The sequence below is a fragment of the Neopelma chrysocephalum genome, unplaced genomic scaffold (genome assembly GCF_003984885.1).
Source record: "Neopelma chrysocephalum unplaced genomic scaffold, ASM398488v2 Primary Assembly neopelma1_70, whole genome shotgun sequence".
Classification (NCBI taxonomy): domain Eukaryota; kingdom Metazoa; phylum Chordata; class Aves; order Passeriformes; family Pipridae; genus Neopelma; species Neopelma chrysocephalum.
This window is the reverse complement of record NW_020897730.1, coordinates 841,345-857,427: the sequence shown is the minus strand read 5'-3', so window position 1 is coordinate 857,427 and position 16,083 is coordinate 841,345. Positions and strand designations below refer to the sequence as shown.

Sequence of the window (16,083 nt, the reverse complement as noted above, 5' to 3'; positions counted from 1 at the left end):
ATCCCTCTGTGATGCTTGCAGTGGGGCTTACATTCGTATACAGATGACAAGACTGATGCACAGCCCCAGCACCAGTTGCTTAAGACTGCAAGGGCTGGATTAATAAGACATGAATTTGGTAGCAGGGCTCTCCTGTGGTTCTTCTGATCCTCTACAAGAAAGGTTCAGAAGGCAGGTGCCCTATTCTGAATGTAGCTCCCTCTAAACAATCACACAAGCACAATTCATGAGAATTTCAATAATTTTCCTATTTTATTCTTAACTCTATGAATATCTGTGCTTTAAGGAGATATTAAATTTCTTAACCTAATTTTCAGCACAAATTAGAAAAAAATGCCCATGAGGAAATAATTAGTATAACTTACAATATTAATAGAGAGTAACAAATACTTCATCAGGTATGTGTCTGTATAGCAATTACAACCAGCTGGGTTAGCAGGCAGGAAGAAAACTCATGGTGCCTTCACTGGGCCAGGAGAAGGGTGGTAATGCATCAGTATGATGCCATTTAGATTTCCCAATTAATCTAGTTGTGGAAGGCTTAAGAGATGTGTAGATATTGTAAAATGTATCTTTAAAATGCAGAAAGTGTACCCAAGAATCAAAGACGTATCAGCACCTGATACTGGAAAAATGAGAGCCAGAGAAACACTAAATAATGTAAAATCCTAACAATTATAAGATAAAACAAGACAACTAGGAGCATCAGGGCTGTCAGAATCAACTTTTTTGACAGGGCTGGCTCAAGGACAACATCAGAAACAAACAAAACCAAAAATGCAAAGAAAACACACCAGAGTCGTTTAGATTTTCTTGATCAAAGACTTGTTTTCACTCCAGCATGACAACTGTGCAAGGAAATTACTGTGGACTTCAGTCTGAGTGGAGTATTTGGTGATACCTGGCCAGTGTATGACAAGTGTCTGGGGTGAAGTTCTGTGAAAGTTACTCAGACACTCCAATATGTGAAAGAGCAATTCCTCACAGATCTACTCAGCTGAACAGGACTCCTTCTGAGGGGTTAAAAGATGAGGTAAAAAGAAGTGTACACAATATAGAGATGTCAGATGCATTTGCAGATTTGATACCAGAGATTTATATATTTCTACTTTTTTTAGAGTAGGTCTTTTAAGATGTCTCACTAGACATCTCAAATAGTCACTTTCAAAGAGGGAGACTACAGTACATGTTTAAAAATTTATGACATTATTCATCAAAAGCTGCATCAATCCAGTACACCCTGCACTTTCATAGACAGGAAGTATCAGAAAGACAGCCCACCTAACTTCCCAAATCTTGCAAAACAAACTATTTTGGGCCATGCACCCACAGCTTAGACTTCCTGTAAGCCTCATTAGCATTCCATATAACACCAGCAATAACTGCATCACATGTTTAAACCTGCTTTCAATGCAGTAACTTCACCAGCCCCAGTCTGGTCACTGGTGTTCCTCTAACACCATTATTTTCATTCACGGTCTGAGTCAATTTAAAATGCTACAACACCTGTAGTTCTTTTAATTAAAAACACACTTGACAAATATATTGTACAATAAAGTTTATTAGCTGTTCTCCTCTTTCTAACAAATGGAATGGATAGTGTTGATAATTCTTTACAAACCAAAGCTGATTTGGTTGTGGGGCTGCCCCACGACTGCCATAAGTACATCCCTCTTATAAACAATCAGTTGCAAACAAGCAATGGCAGGTACCAAATAATACGGGAATTAGAGAATTTTGGTACAAGGTATTTATAACATTCAGCACAGAACTTTGTGCATCGCAAATGGAAGATCTTGTGCCTGTGCAATCCGAGCTGAACACGTACAGAAAAATAAAATGTATTGTTGTCTCTGAATTCTCCCTTTGGTTAAGACATGCATATTACAAAGGGGGCGGGGGAAGACAAACACCTGAAATTCTGTAGAAAAGAGGAGAACTTGCATGTATTTTTTTCTTGTACTAATATTCCCTGGACTTCATGCCCAGCCATCATAGCCCATTTCTTTTTTTTGTGATTAAGGAAGGTAAATTCTAATTTGTTCTTTTTTTATTTAAAACAAAAAGCTAGGAGTAGGTGGTAAAAGAAAAATATATATTTTATATATATATATTTATACGTGTGCGCAACTATGTAAAGAAAATAATTCCCATAGTTACAGAGTTTAGTTAAAGAAAGTTTAATATATATATATTTATTATAACAAAATAGGCAGTTATTGTGGGTAAAATATTCATTAAAATCTGACCCCTAAGAACACACACATTTTTAGGCTATGAATCATTCTCTCATTGCCCTAATGACCATCTCTGCAGCTGTTTTCTGTATTACTGCCAATGGAAATTTGGCATTCCTCTGAAAAATACAAGGTTTCATAGCACCTAAACATATTTTAGGCTCAAAAAGTGTGATGACCATTATCTATAAAGAATTTCTGTAATACACTATAAATAGTGTTTCACGAGGAAGATTAAAAACATTACACATCTTTGTCCCTAGTAATTTCATTGGCAAAAAATGAAAAAATAGATTATAAGAATATCCATATGAAATTATGAAAATGAATATCCCTTGAGGAGTATTAATGGGACTTAATGAAAATGTGAACTCAAAATTTGAAAGTTTCTCTCTAACTGCCTGGAAAGAAAAAAAAGATACTGTGAGAATAGAATTGAACTAGAAAATAAAACCTGAAATTGATTGCCCTGACCAAACCATGCTATTAAAGTTAAGCGTGCAAAGTTACTCATAATTTACAACTTCCTTGAATACAACTCTTCTTTCAATTGTTATGAAATTTTAAAAGAATGTCTATAAAGCTTTTTTGAAAAATCTTTGAAAGTTACTTTCCCTTAAACATTAAGGAATTTTACCAAGCAATTCCCTCCCACCCCCACCCTAAACTAATAGCTGGTCAGGCCATTCCACTGTCATGTTTGAAAAATGGCAAACCAACAACACACAATAATACAAATTATTTAAACTAAGAGAGACACCAAATGTAAAGCATTATGGGAACTGCAGAATGTGATGGTTAGGGTATGAACCACGCTGGAGAGAACTAGAGGCAGGCTCCACTGGAAGGGCTTAAGAGTCGTCAGATGTAGTAGGTGATGTCAGTTAGAAAATGAAAAATAAAAATCTGTTTTCATAATTTTTCCTTTGCTGGAACCCAGATGTAAGGACCAGACTGTTCCTCTATGATCTGTTTCACTTGGTTGTAGATTTCTTCCAGTGTGTCTCCTTGGACAATAGCTGCAAAACAAATGTGGCAATCAGCAATCAGCCTTCCCAGCTCTGTACAGACCCCACGCTGCTCCACACAAGCTGTTCTTTTCTCTCAGAGTGGCAAGAGGATTTATGATTGCTGAAAGAACAGACACCCACGGAGATTTCTGGTTTCTGTGCTGGAGTGAAGCACAGAATGGTACTGCAGGACACACAGAGCACATCCTTGGGGACAGGAAGTGGTTTCCACTGTACTATATATACGCTCAACTGAGGAGGTTTTTTTACCTTTTCCTAACCACATGTTCCAATTTGCCTGAGTCAATTCACATCCTCCAGTATTCTTTTTGAGCCAACTTTCATTGGAGTTTCCAACACAAAGCAAGACAGTACAGGGCTGTGTCCTCACACAGCCAGTCTCAGTCAGGCTTGGTGAAATCCTCAGCTGGATCCCGAAGCTTCGCAGCAAGGCTGGCTGACCTTGGGATGTCTCCCTGCTAACACTACCTTTGCTTTTGGCTAAAAAGAGGAGGAACTCATGGAGTTTGTTGTCCAGCCAACAGATTCAAGTTTTATAGACAATAGGCTTCCTTATACAGTTAAAAGTGCAATTTATATTCAGATGGTGTAAGTTAGATATCCTTTTGCCAAGGCTAGAAAATTAGGAGTGAGCCAATATGGGTGTGTTCTGACATACCAGAATAAAGTACAGTCTGGTGAAAATGAGGATGAAGTTTGAGATGTTCTTACCACATTTCAGCCTGGAAGAGTAATCACTGTGAGATAGCAACTCCTTTTTAATTAGGATCGCAATTTCAGTGTCAAGAATCCAAGAATAAAGTTTAGCATGAAAGATAGTTTTGGAGGCAGACAAGACTCACTCTTCTATACATCAATAGATTATTGCTCCTTCCAAGCTTTGCTTTCATGCAATTTACTTCCTTTTTATTCCTACCATTCCATTCCCATCTTGTAAAAACTGACAGCTGGGTAGCACAAAATGCAGAGAACAGGGCAGCAGAAAGACTGGGGCAGGGAGTTGGCTGGTTGCTCTGTCCTCCTCCTATGTGAAGCTGGAGCAGACTGCTGCATTCACAGCTCTGCCCAGGTAGGATGTGGAAGAAGGAACTGGGCAAAGAAAGGAGGTGAAGGGGGCAGTGAACACTAAAACATGGCAAAAGAGAATGGAAGAGGAAGGAAAGGAGCAATTGTCTATCAGGGCAGGAATAGGGAAGGCTCATTTCCAGCCCGCTGAAGGTCATGACCAACCTCCCCCTACAAGCCACAATGCAAAGAATGAGCACAGTTTGAGTGATTGCAGCCCATCCCTTGCTGTTACAGTGAGTTCCACAGCATGCACAAATTTGATTTCCTAAGTACCATAATGCTGTAGTGTTCAATTTCCAGAGACTTAATTCACTACTATCTAGCTTGATCATCTTCCCAATTAAAAAAAAAAAAAAAAAGTTAATGAACAACTTCCTACAGACCGCTTTGCTGGGCAATCTCAGGTCTGCAAATAAAAAGCTTCAAGCATATGAAATGTCAACAAAGCAAACATCTGCTTAACAACATCCTGGAAAATGGTAGAAAGTCATACAGTTTTTAAAGCCTATATTAAGCTCCCAGTAAATCTTGGTGTATATTAAATTAATTAATCAAACTGAAATCGGTGTAGATGTACTAAGATGGCTCTATGCCTCAAAATAATCACAGATCATCTGAAAAACAAAGTTCAGCCTTATCTAGTGGTTAGGCAAGTACTATTTTTACAGCAAGCAATAAAATTTCAACTCTGGCAAGGGAACATTCACAAGCAAAACACACCTGTGAAGTGTTCAGTAAATTCTTGCTCCAGTTTCATGGCTCTCTCAAATGTCTTCCTGGCTTGCTCTTCCATTAAGCGTTTATTCATTTCCCTGAAATTGAAAACATTGTATATTGTAAAATTACTATAAAATACTTGGAGTCTTTAGAAATAAAGTTTTAAACCGTTGTCTGAGTATTAACCCTAATAAGATGGTTAATCCTAACAGCTAAGTGAAGACCGTAGTGAAAATGAGCTGTTCTGGCACTATGGAATTTAACACAATGACATTGGTTCTCAGGCACTTCAGTTTGGATTAGAAACTGCACCTTAAGACACTAAAAATTAAACACAGGAAACTGAATATCATTTAAAATGCAGATATTACAATTATCAGCACATAACTTGCAGTTGGCTTTTCAAATACAACTACAGCCTCAAACAATTTAGCCTGAGGTACTTTACTTTTACTCACATGATATTTTCCACTGTTTTGGGTTTAATAAAAATGGAGATTGGGTACAGCTGAGCAATCTGCAACCTTTTGATCGCATTACCAGAAACATCGAGAATGCAATGTTTACCCTAAAAAGCGAAAGAAAAAGGAAAATGGAACTAAGCAAAGTTTAAGTCATAGGAGCACAACATAATAATTCAGAAGAGGAAACACGTGTCCACTGAAGCCAGCAAAATTAGAGCATTTGCATCAATGATACTGTGATTTCACCACTTTAGCACAAGGTCCCACAATGCTCCTCTGTGGGATCAAACATCATTTGATATGTTCCTGACCCTTCTTTCTTCCTTCCTCTCTCCATCAGTGGTTGTGCCCAATCAGCAAAGCAGAATCGTAGAGTGGAACAGCTGAACTCAACAGCAGCACACAAGTTCTTTATTTTTTATTTTTTTTTAATAATTTGAGGATGTTTTAGGGAGGTGGCCATATCACAGACCCAGTTCAGAGAGGAGCCAGATGACTTAACTGGCATACCTGAGGGAATAACCAACCCTGCTGGGGAAGAAATGTGCCACCATAGAACCTTAGATGGAACTGCAATCAAGCCCTCTCCTCTCCCAGGTACCACATACAGAATACCACATCACAGATGGTGAATGCCATTTATTTGGGCTGATTCATACAGCTCCTTGAGCAGCTGGAACACAATGTGTTAAGGCTGCTTTCCTCTCGCCCACTATTCTCCCACTATAATTTTCCAGCTCTCTAGGATATCTCATCTCAAAGGCTCTTCCTATTCCTCAGCTCCTTTCATTTTGGATACATTCATTTCTGCCTTGCACACTTTTGTTTCCTTCCTTTCTGAGTAGCACAGGATTAATCTGGCATAGCACCACTTTTAGAAGGGTACAGAGGAAGAGTTATAGAAAAACACTGTCAGGTGACTGAATTAATAGAAGTTTTTTCTTTAGCAGGAGACTAATGTGAATGGCAGAATTCTGTGAGCCAGGACATAACCAAAGGCGACTCATATCATACAACACCAATCCTGAACTCCTGCGAGATCACTCCTGGAAGGTACATTGAAAAACAAGGAAGTGACTGCAGCCTGAAGTGACTGACACACTTCTGATTGTTGGCACAAGAGATCATCATGATCATTTACATTTGATCTCGTGCACAACAAAACTGGAATTTTATTTCAGGAATTCTTAAAGAGAAGTGTTCTGCCCACATGAACAATACACATCTGTTTGCTTTCAACTGATGAAGCTGTTTCCCAGATCCACTCCATGGGTCTGGATGCCAACTGGTAACATTTAAAAAAGGTGTTTGTATGCACTAGCAGAGTATTTTACTACACATGTTGATCTGTCCACATGTTTAAATATGGCCCATGCTCTGGGAATTGGGAATTAAGAGCATTACCTAGTCCTTTTTTCTTTTTGGAATAAAACATTATTTGCTGTGTTTGGTCCAACAACTTTTGCCAAGTGCCAAAGGATTTTGAGCAAAGGGTGGAGGGCTAGGTAGCCAGCACAGCACCTGGGATGGACCTTATGGAATATAACTGTGACAGTTTATTCCAAATCAATAATGAATGTGCATTAACAGTGACCTCAAAACACAGAGATTTGCAAGCTGCTAGTGATTCCAAAGAAAAGAGGATATGAAAATTCCTTTCAAGTGAAGATTTGAAAGACAAGGAAAAGAAATGCAAGTACTTCATGATACAATTATCATGTTTTCATCCAAGGATGTTATTTTGCTCTTTGCAGAGTGCATTTAGAACAGTATTTTACATATTTTTTAGTTCCTTACTTGCATTGCATCTGATTGAGAAGCACAGCACAGCACTCAGTGCCTTTTACAATAACTGAACAATGACATCAAAATGCATCTTTAGCTGTGTCCATTGTAGGTAAGGAAATGAGAGAAACAGGGATCAGCTGGAAGCATGGGCAAATGAACACAACTGAAAGCTACTGGAAGAATACTGTTTCTGGTACTTTTGGGGTAGTAGCAGTCACTTCTCCCAAATTCATCATAGAAAACTTGGCAATCATCTTTTGTATCCAAGTAATAAGGCCCACTGAAAAGACTCATCTCTTCAGTGAGATGAAGAAGAAAACAAGGAGGGGAGTTACCCCAAATTGACCAGTTTGCAGCCCTGTCACAATTCTGAAGTTCAGTTCTGAAGGACAGGCCATTGTTTCTCAGAAAAATAATGTTAGCTGCAACTGAGAAAATGCTGCATGTACCCAAAGTCCCATGGAGCCTGTGCAAGAGATTAATAGATGGAGACATCTGGTAGTACTTTGCTCTTCATGTCCATTTATACAAGATTCACAATCACTGTATATCTTACTACCCCAACATATGGGCAAGAGAACACAGCCAGTTTCAGGTCTAGGATGGAACTGAAGGGTTCTATCTGTGCCAGGTGAAGAAACTGCCAAAAGATTTAAAATGTTTCAACTGTTCAATAAATAGCCTCATCATTTAACCACATAGGATAGTTTCACAGCTTCATTCAGCCTCCCTTACAAAGTACTGTTCATTCAGTTGAACAATTTTGTAATTAGTATTATCTCCTTTCCTTTTCTCGCTATTTACCACAGGGCCAGGTTCCACTCCATATGGGAGAAAGGCAGCAGAAGAAAACATCACACGACCCACAGAATCTCACAATGTTCACCCTGGTTTTGCTTCCACTAAATTCGGTTGCCAGAAACAACAATACTCACCCATTTAGTCAAAATGGTCTACACAGTTTTCCAGAGGACTGACTACACCCCTGTGTCACACGGGTCAACCACACTTACCCTCTGCATGTCCACACTGACACTGCTCACGCTTGTGAGTTCCCACCTAGAAAATAGCTGTTTCTTCTCCCACAGAGATCAGACAACATTGTCTACTGTAAATGCACTGTATTTTGTAAGCAGTAGAACAACACTCATCAACTTAACATGGAACATTTGCAAAATATTCTCACGAAAAAATTTTCCTTTAAAACTAGCACCTTGCTGTCAGAAATATGCTTCCTTCTTCCCACTTTTTTTTCAGAGATCAAGTTAACTTCAGTTTGAATTTAGAAATAATTAGATTTTGCAAGAAATAGTTAACCCAAGTCCGTTCAGTATAAAAACAGTAAGGTTGATCTCCAAAATGTAGTGGTAGTTATGGAAGAAGTCTTTTTAAAATTGGGTTTATTACATTTACTCTTTTCCCTTTATCAGTTAAATCCATGAAGGGCACAAAGAACAACATTTTTACAAGTTTTCTTCTACACAGGTCTATATCAAATGGATCATCATATTAATTAACTCCACCATCACTATTCTTAATGAGTTAATGATCTATGTATATGAGCTAATTAGCCCATAATTCCAATAATTTCTTCTATATTCTCTTTAAATATGAGGGCACAAACTAAGGGAGCTCTTTTCTCATAATTTAATCATGATGCTTTTATTATTCCAAAGCTTCATTATTTCTCTAAATGCATCTGTGACAATGTGCTTTGTTTCTGGTTTTACATAAATTCCTTTTAAAGTCAGAGGGTTCCTAATGGCTTCTTGCCATTCTTCTCTTTTTCCCTGTCAGCACAGGCAGATAATCACCTCAGTAAATGAAAGTAACTGGCACTGATTTACCTTTTCTGCTACTTCTCGCACTGATTGGACACTTGTTCCATAAAGATGATTATTGTACTGGCCAGCTTCAATGAATTTGTGATCCTGAATATCCTTCTCCATTTGCTCTCGAGAAGTGACAAAATGGTAATCACGTCCATCCACCTCATAATCTCGTTTTGGTCTAGTAGTATCTTTAAATATAAACCAGTAGTTTTTAAAGCAAAACAAAAAAACAGTGACTTTCTTCCCTACAATATCCAAAAATAGTCTCCCATTTATACTGCAAAATTTTCACAAGAAAAAAGACTGACTATTAAGACTGGTCTATAAAGTTTAGACAATATATTAACTTTTTTTTAAACTCAACATAATACTACGTCTATTGAAAAAAATTAAAAGTATAATTTAGAATTGCTTTAGTATTTGCTGAGACTTACGTGGAACACATGAGCCAAATTTGTCTGGAAATTCTGAGATCAGGTCATCATTTATTCTGTCTTTCATGGGTCCCAAAACAATCACAGGTCGAGTGTAACTGACTAGTAAACATAAAGGAAGAACAGCAGTTACATTTCAGTACAATTGCTAACTTTTAAGAGTTCAGCAAAATAAGCTTTATCACATAGCAATGGTTTTAATACCTAAAAGAACATGTATTCTTAAAGAGAATAAAAACATGTTGAAGAATGTAAATCAATTATTACCACAGTCACAGTAAAATGTTAGACCTTCACTCTCAAATCAACAACCTTGGTGACTCAAGATGAGTCCTAAATTATGAAATCTTTGGGAAAAAAAAAAACTTTTCACAAAGTAACATCCTACATTATAATGGAAAAAGCAAAATGGGGAAGTTTGAAAATCTCTTCAATTCAAAGAGGTACCTAAGCAGCAGCAGAGTTCATGCAATTCTATGTCTGTATTGGGAGAAGCTTCGTTTTCTCTGAGACCACAATTAAACACACATATCTGAAACAATTTGACTATATGTAGTTTCTGTAACTATTAACACCCTTATAAAATTAAGTGCAGTATCTTTTAAAAATAGCTTAATTTTTTATAAAGTTATAAAGGGTTTACGGTTGAAAATTAAGCTTAAACAGAATATATCTAATTATACTGCAAGAAATAAACAAATGATCTATTCACACACTTTTTGCTGTGGCAGAAACAGCGAGAATGCTAAAGCAGTATGAAACCGAAAACTACCATTTTTGAGGTTCACACTGACAAAACTGTTAAACATACCATATTTTCCTTCTGCAATGTAAACCACACAAGAAATGATTTAAGTAGCACACCTTTGGATTTTGCACTAAATAATTTAGCGATTTTATTTAATAATTTATGCCTTTATCATTTATTCATTTGAGTAATGGTAACAAGTTCAAAAGTTTATCGTGGTGCTTAGTAAAGGGCACATGAAGCATTCTGACCATTCAGATTATATTTATTTTATACTGAGCAAGATCTACAAACCTTCTTGTTGATTGACTGGTTCATATGACAAGACATATTCCTCTTGGCCACCTAAAATGTAAATGCAAAGACATATCTATGTATTTTTTTCTATACCAATATAATCAGATTAAGCCATTTGATGGACTATAACGATGCAGACATTCCTCAGCAATTACAATGGTACTGATGAAGGACATCTTTCAAGAGTGATGGATTATAAAAATCACAGAGAGAAGCCAAACACCAAACTTTAAAGCATAAGACACATACAGTATAAATAATTTCCTGGTGTGCATTAGCATGTCAAACTGACATCAAGCACAAGAAGACTTTTAAAGCATTCCTGAAGTGCTCTTACCCACGTGTCCCTGGATGCAATGCATGCATGCTGTCATTCACTGCTAGAGGCAATGCCACCCACATCATGGACTTTCTCCATACTCTGAAGCCAGCATTTATAAAAACACTTTTCCATATTTATACAGGGCTGACAAACATGTATGCCCATGTGTGATCTGCCATTAACTTTATAATGAACTGGCATTTATATAAACATCTTCAACCACTCTAATTCTACCAAAAAAATATGATTGTATATACTAAATAACTATTATTTTATCAATTAATTTTTAAAGACAAAGTTGAAAACAAAGAATGCTTTGGATTGCTCTCAGCTCCAGGAAGCACAGTAGCAGTGAATGAAACTAAAATAACTGAATCTTGAACTTTGACAGCTTTTTAAATGTTAGTGAAAGCATCTGAAATATACCTCAATTGCCATCTCTCTACAAGATTATTTCTAGTCTAACATTATATATCTGAGTAAAATTTCTAACTAAAAATTTACTCCATGACAGTAGAGAATTTATAATTCTGAAGACACAAACTCAAATTATATGACATTACTTTGAAGAAAATACAGTCCTTCAATAACTCCCTTGGGTAATTTTGGAACATTCTTTGGTGTTCAAAAGCCACTTGCAACAGGCAAAGGAACACACCAGTGCTACACCACAGTTGTATAGAAACTGATGGCAGATGAAGGCTTTTATAAATTTATATACTGCTTTTATATATCTATTCTCTGTTTCATAGCAAATACCACTGATATTTTAGATCTAAATTTTACAATTTCATTAACAGAAATATTTCTCTTATTTTTTAATAGACTGGCATTCAAACTGTTCTATAGCAATACAGGAATAAACATTGTAATTTCTTAAATTGTTGCAAGTGAGGAATACCTTAAGACAGACACAAAAACATGCAACCTGTGAATTATAATATTGCAAAAAGTTACTCATGCAAATGGACTTTAGAAGGACAGTATATACTTTCAGAACCCCATTTAGGCTAGGGAGAGGAATAGGGAATCATCAACTATCAACTCATCCATAAAAAGATCCAGCTCACATATAATTAGATACTTCTTTGGAGAAGTCACATTGCTATAAGGTCAAAAATTAGTTAAGCGAAGTACTAAAGAGAAAGTAACAAGTAAAAAGCATCCCCTAATTGAGGGCAAAAAGTATATATTGTCATTGCTTTTCAATATTTTGGAAAAATGAATATTAATAGAATGAACCTTTTGAACAACCGTACTCATCTGTAATCAAGATAACTTTCATATTAGACAGCAGTAAGAAGAAATTAAAAGAATATTTTAATAAAAAGTGCTCAGAATTACACATTCAGATAAGCAAATCCATGACATTCATAATAAAATCATGGCTTCTCAAGTAACAACAGAGTAAAAAACTAACTAGTGGTACCAATAATGAGCTTTAAACATAAATAAAGCAAGCCCTCATTAAAACCTTGGAAGTGGGGGAAGCAGCAAGTTTATGAACAGTCACAGTTAGATGGTTTTAATGGTGTGTCATTAAAAATGGTTAAAATTTCTTAGTTTGTCTAAGGCAACTCCCATACATGCTCAATTTTGTTATTTTCTGTGTTATTCTCAGGGAACACAGATGCCTCCCTCAACTGGTTTCTTTTCAATTACAGTCTACAGCACCATGAGCATTTTGTATACGGATATAAATTCTCTCCTTCAGTGTAATCATCTGGAAGAAAACGTGGATCATCACCTCTGAAAAGACCTACAGCTTCCAAACAAACATATCTGCTAATGAACCACCATCCTTATTGCCCTAACATGAATTATATCTGTTTCTGAAGTGCCCATTACACAGTGAGCAGGTAGCCCAGAGCTGATCAGTGAGCCACTCAACGTCACACTGCGTGACTTCTACTGTTCCTTCTTCTCATGTTCCTCTTCAAATCCCCAACTTTGCTATCTTCCTGCTCTGCTCTATCTTGGGGTCCTGGTCTGAACTGCAACTTTAGTGAGGAGCTGTTCACTGGAAATGAACAGTGGGATTGAAGTCCTTGCTCTGGTTTAAGACATTTCAAAGCACAGTAAAGCAGCATCACGCAGCACATCACCCACTTCAGACTACTGAAGTCTGGGTAACAGTAAATAGTACTGTAGCTTATGCCAGGAGAAAAAGCTAACTGAGTGTGGTATTTAAAAGATACCATGTCGATTTATCATAACTGACTCAGCACTGAATGTGTGTCGTATGCTTTGAAGACAATTCATACTAAGCACCCACACTTGACAAAATAAATGAGCTGAAAGCAAGGGTAAATACATGTTTGCTTATCTGTACTTTCATTAAAGTATATACATATTAAATCTGAGTATCAGTTATGAAAGAAATGTAAATATGGCAATATTTAATAGATTACATGGTTTAATTACACCTCCAGTATTAAGGCTCAACTACATGTAATTATATTTGGCAGCATTAAATTTACATTTGGGATTTAATAGGTCTAGCTAGCTTGTATAATTAAAAAAAAAACAGGAATAGATTCAAATTAAGCTGAACTAAGAAAATCATTGACCAAAATAAAAATACCCATAAAGGAGGTTTGCAATGATTCTAGTCAATTTTTTAAAAACAAAGACTTAGCACAATTTGCAGTACTCCACCAAACACACGAATATGGATTTCACTTGAAGGTGACTAGGAAGTTCTGTTTAACATGTAATTACCCAGAAGAGACAGACAAACCAAACCAAAGAAAGAGCTACAAAACAGAGGTTCTAAATAAACAAAGAACTTAAAAACACTTACGGTAACTACTTTCACTATCGCTGGCATTAGAGGTTACATGCTCTGAAATTGCAACACAATGGAAAAAAAATAAGGAACATACACTAATGGCATGAGTCAAACAGAAAGAAAATCGACACAAAATAATCCAGATGAAAGACAATACTGATATCAAAATGCTGAAATCAATACATACTGCATATAAAAGTTTTAAGGTACTTCTCATAGCTCTCAGGATCAAGCGTAATTTCATATGAAAGGAATTGATGTTAATAAAAAGAAAAACATTAAATAGCACATCAAAATAAGATTACGAAAAGTACACTAATTCACAGTTCACATGTAACCCTGCAATTTTTAGGTTTTCACTTCAGGATGAATTTCGTTGTGCAAAAACTGTGGGATTATGCATTTCAACTTTTATCCAGGCAATTTATTGATTATATTGAAAGTCTTATAGCAGAAAATACTGGACTGTGTGATAGGAAATATAGTGTAGCACATTCAGTAATTGACACTTTCCTATGGTCTATTAAATAGTTTACTTGAAGGGCAATTAAGATTTTATTTTGTTTCCCAGTAATGCTTTAGCTTTCAAAGCTCTCCACTTTGATGAAGGGCTACCTATATTCACTTCATGTCTTTTTATTATGGACTATCTCTATTCATTTCATGCCCTTTGCATAGTAATCAAAATACTTTGCTACAAGGTGTTTACAATTATTTTTTTAGTGTATGTAACTGTTAAATATGTTTATGATAAAATTAATGCAATTGAAGAGTTGCACGTATCCAATTGTTACCTGAAAATTCTATAAATGTGGTGAACAAGTATCAACTTCAATATTGCTGAACTTGATTGAAAAAATCAATTTTCATGCCATCCAATGAATGTGTCTATTTGCAATGAAAAACACTAATTTTCACAGTTTAACATTGCATTAAAAAATTTGTTTGAACTATACAAATTAAATACAATTAATTTGAAATTATGTACCTGACTCTGTGCATGCACTAATACTTATTGTCATGAGCAACCTTTGTAATACATTAAATTCAGTGCAGTTCCTCCTCTAGAAGATTGAAGAGAAGGAAGCAAGGGGACTCTAGAGGTAAGAACACATTAACAAAGCAAGTATGCTTCTACTGATTAATAAACATTAACAAACTTAATCATATGTAAACTAATTAACCGTTTCAAATTTTTTTTTAATAAAGTGAACTAATATTTTAAATTCACAAATCTCTGGCTAGACTGAGCTCCCTCATTTCACTTCTGTGCAGGAAAAACAGATAACTACTTCCTAATGTTTGCAAGTATCAGAAATTTGGATCTACTCCATTTCACTTTCCAGTCTTGGAAAAACTATGTCCACATTGGCATGGAAGAGGCAAATTGTGATGTTTATAAGCCCCGTGGCAGAATGTGAGAGGGAGACATTGTCAATGGAGAATACAAGTGGTGTGATATTCTATGGGCTCAATTGGTGAAGAAGTAAATCCTGAAACACCAGCAAGAACAGCAATCCTGCAGAGCCCAAGTAGCACAACTTGCATTAAACACGGTAAGGCAGTTTCAAAAAGTCTGTGCTGAAAAACAGACTAGAGGCCAGTTATAACAGAATCACCTAGAGATATTTCTGGACCATATTACATAGTTTAAACTAGGTATGATTATAAGGCCATAAAGGCTGCTTATGATCTTCTACTCTTAGCCATAAGGCCATAAAGGTTACTAAGGTTTTCTGTTCTAGACGAAGAATTCCATTCAAAGTAGCCACTTCAGAAATGAAAAATTAATGTTACAGCTACTGGAACTTTTATTTCATGACTGAGGCCAGGTACAGAAGTACACTGAGTCTTATATGTAAATTCACGAACATGGTGCCTAAGAGTTGTGCCCTGGGAAGAAATGTTACCTTGGAAAACCTCTAGTCACATCTATTTAGGGACTAGTTTTCCTATTGCATAAATACCTAGCAGTGTATGTGTTTAATATCTGCGATGAAAGCAAGGCCTTGACTTTTTTCACTTGTCATTTTAGTGCATTTAGTGCTGGGGTGTGTGTACACAAACGGATCTGTTAAGAGTACTTGGCAACTTTTGAATCTTACTGTATTCAAATAGAAATACAACCAATGCTTATGTGTCTCCTCTATTAGATACCCCTCCACCTGGTCTAAAAGCACCATAAACGTTCCAGTTGGCCAGAAAAACTCTCACTGCATTTGTTAAGGAAAGGTTTTGCTTGCTTTAAGTAGCTGTAAACGTCAGTCACCTGGAAAGAGGAGTGAAACTGTAACTAGTTGAAGTATGACAGCAATGGTTGTACTATTACCGTAAAAAGCCATAGGGTTATTTTT

The 16,083-nt window shown here is 36.3% G+C and overlaps 1 protein-coding gene across 24 annotated transcripts in view; it reads right to left on the bottom strand.

Annotated features, from left to right (window-relative positions):
- Positions 1 to 1,543: 1,543 nt before the first annotated feature.
- Positions 1,544 to 16,083, bottom strand: part of DLG1 (discs large MAGUK scaffold protein 1) — a 122,463-nt gene continuing 107,923 nt past the window's right edge. For 9 of the 24 annotated variants that reach the window (XM_027686169.1, XM_027686150.1, XM_027686151.1 and 6 more), the window contains 8 exons: positions 13,742 to 13,783; positions 12,181 to 12,216; positions 10,614 to 10,664; positions 9,572 to 9,673; positions 9,153 to 9,325; positions 5,512 to 5,621; positions 5,057 to 5,148; positions 1,544 to 3,256 (listed from right to left, as the gene is read on the bottom strand). In XM_027686169.1, coding sequence (XP_027541970.1) covers positions 3,150 to 3,256; positions 5,057 to 5,148; positions 5,512 to 5,621; positions 9,153 to 9,325; positions 9,572 to 9,673; positions 10,614 to 10,664; positions 12,181 to 12,216; positions 13,742 to 13,783 — 713 coding nt within the window. In that variant the 3' untranslated portion in view covers positions 1,544 to 3,149. The remainder of the gene's footprint in view (positions 3,257 to 5,056; positions 5,149 to 5,511; positions 5,622 to 9,152; positions 9,326 to 9,571; positions 9,674 to 10,613; positions 10,665 to 12,180; positions 12,217 to 13,741; positions 13,784 to 16,083) is intronic. The other 15 variants (XM_027686152.1, XM_027686155.1, XM_027686157.1 and 12 more) reach the window with 4 other exon arrangements.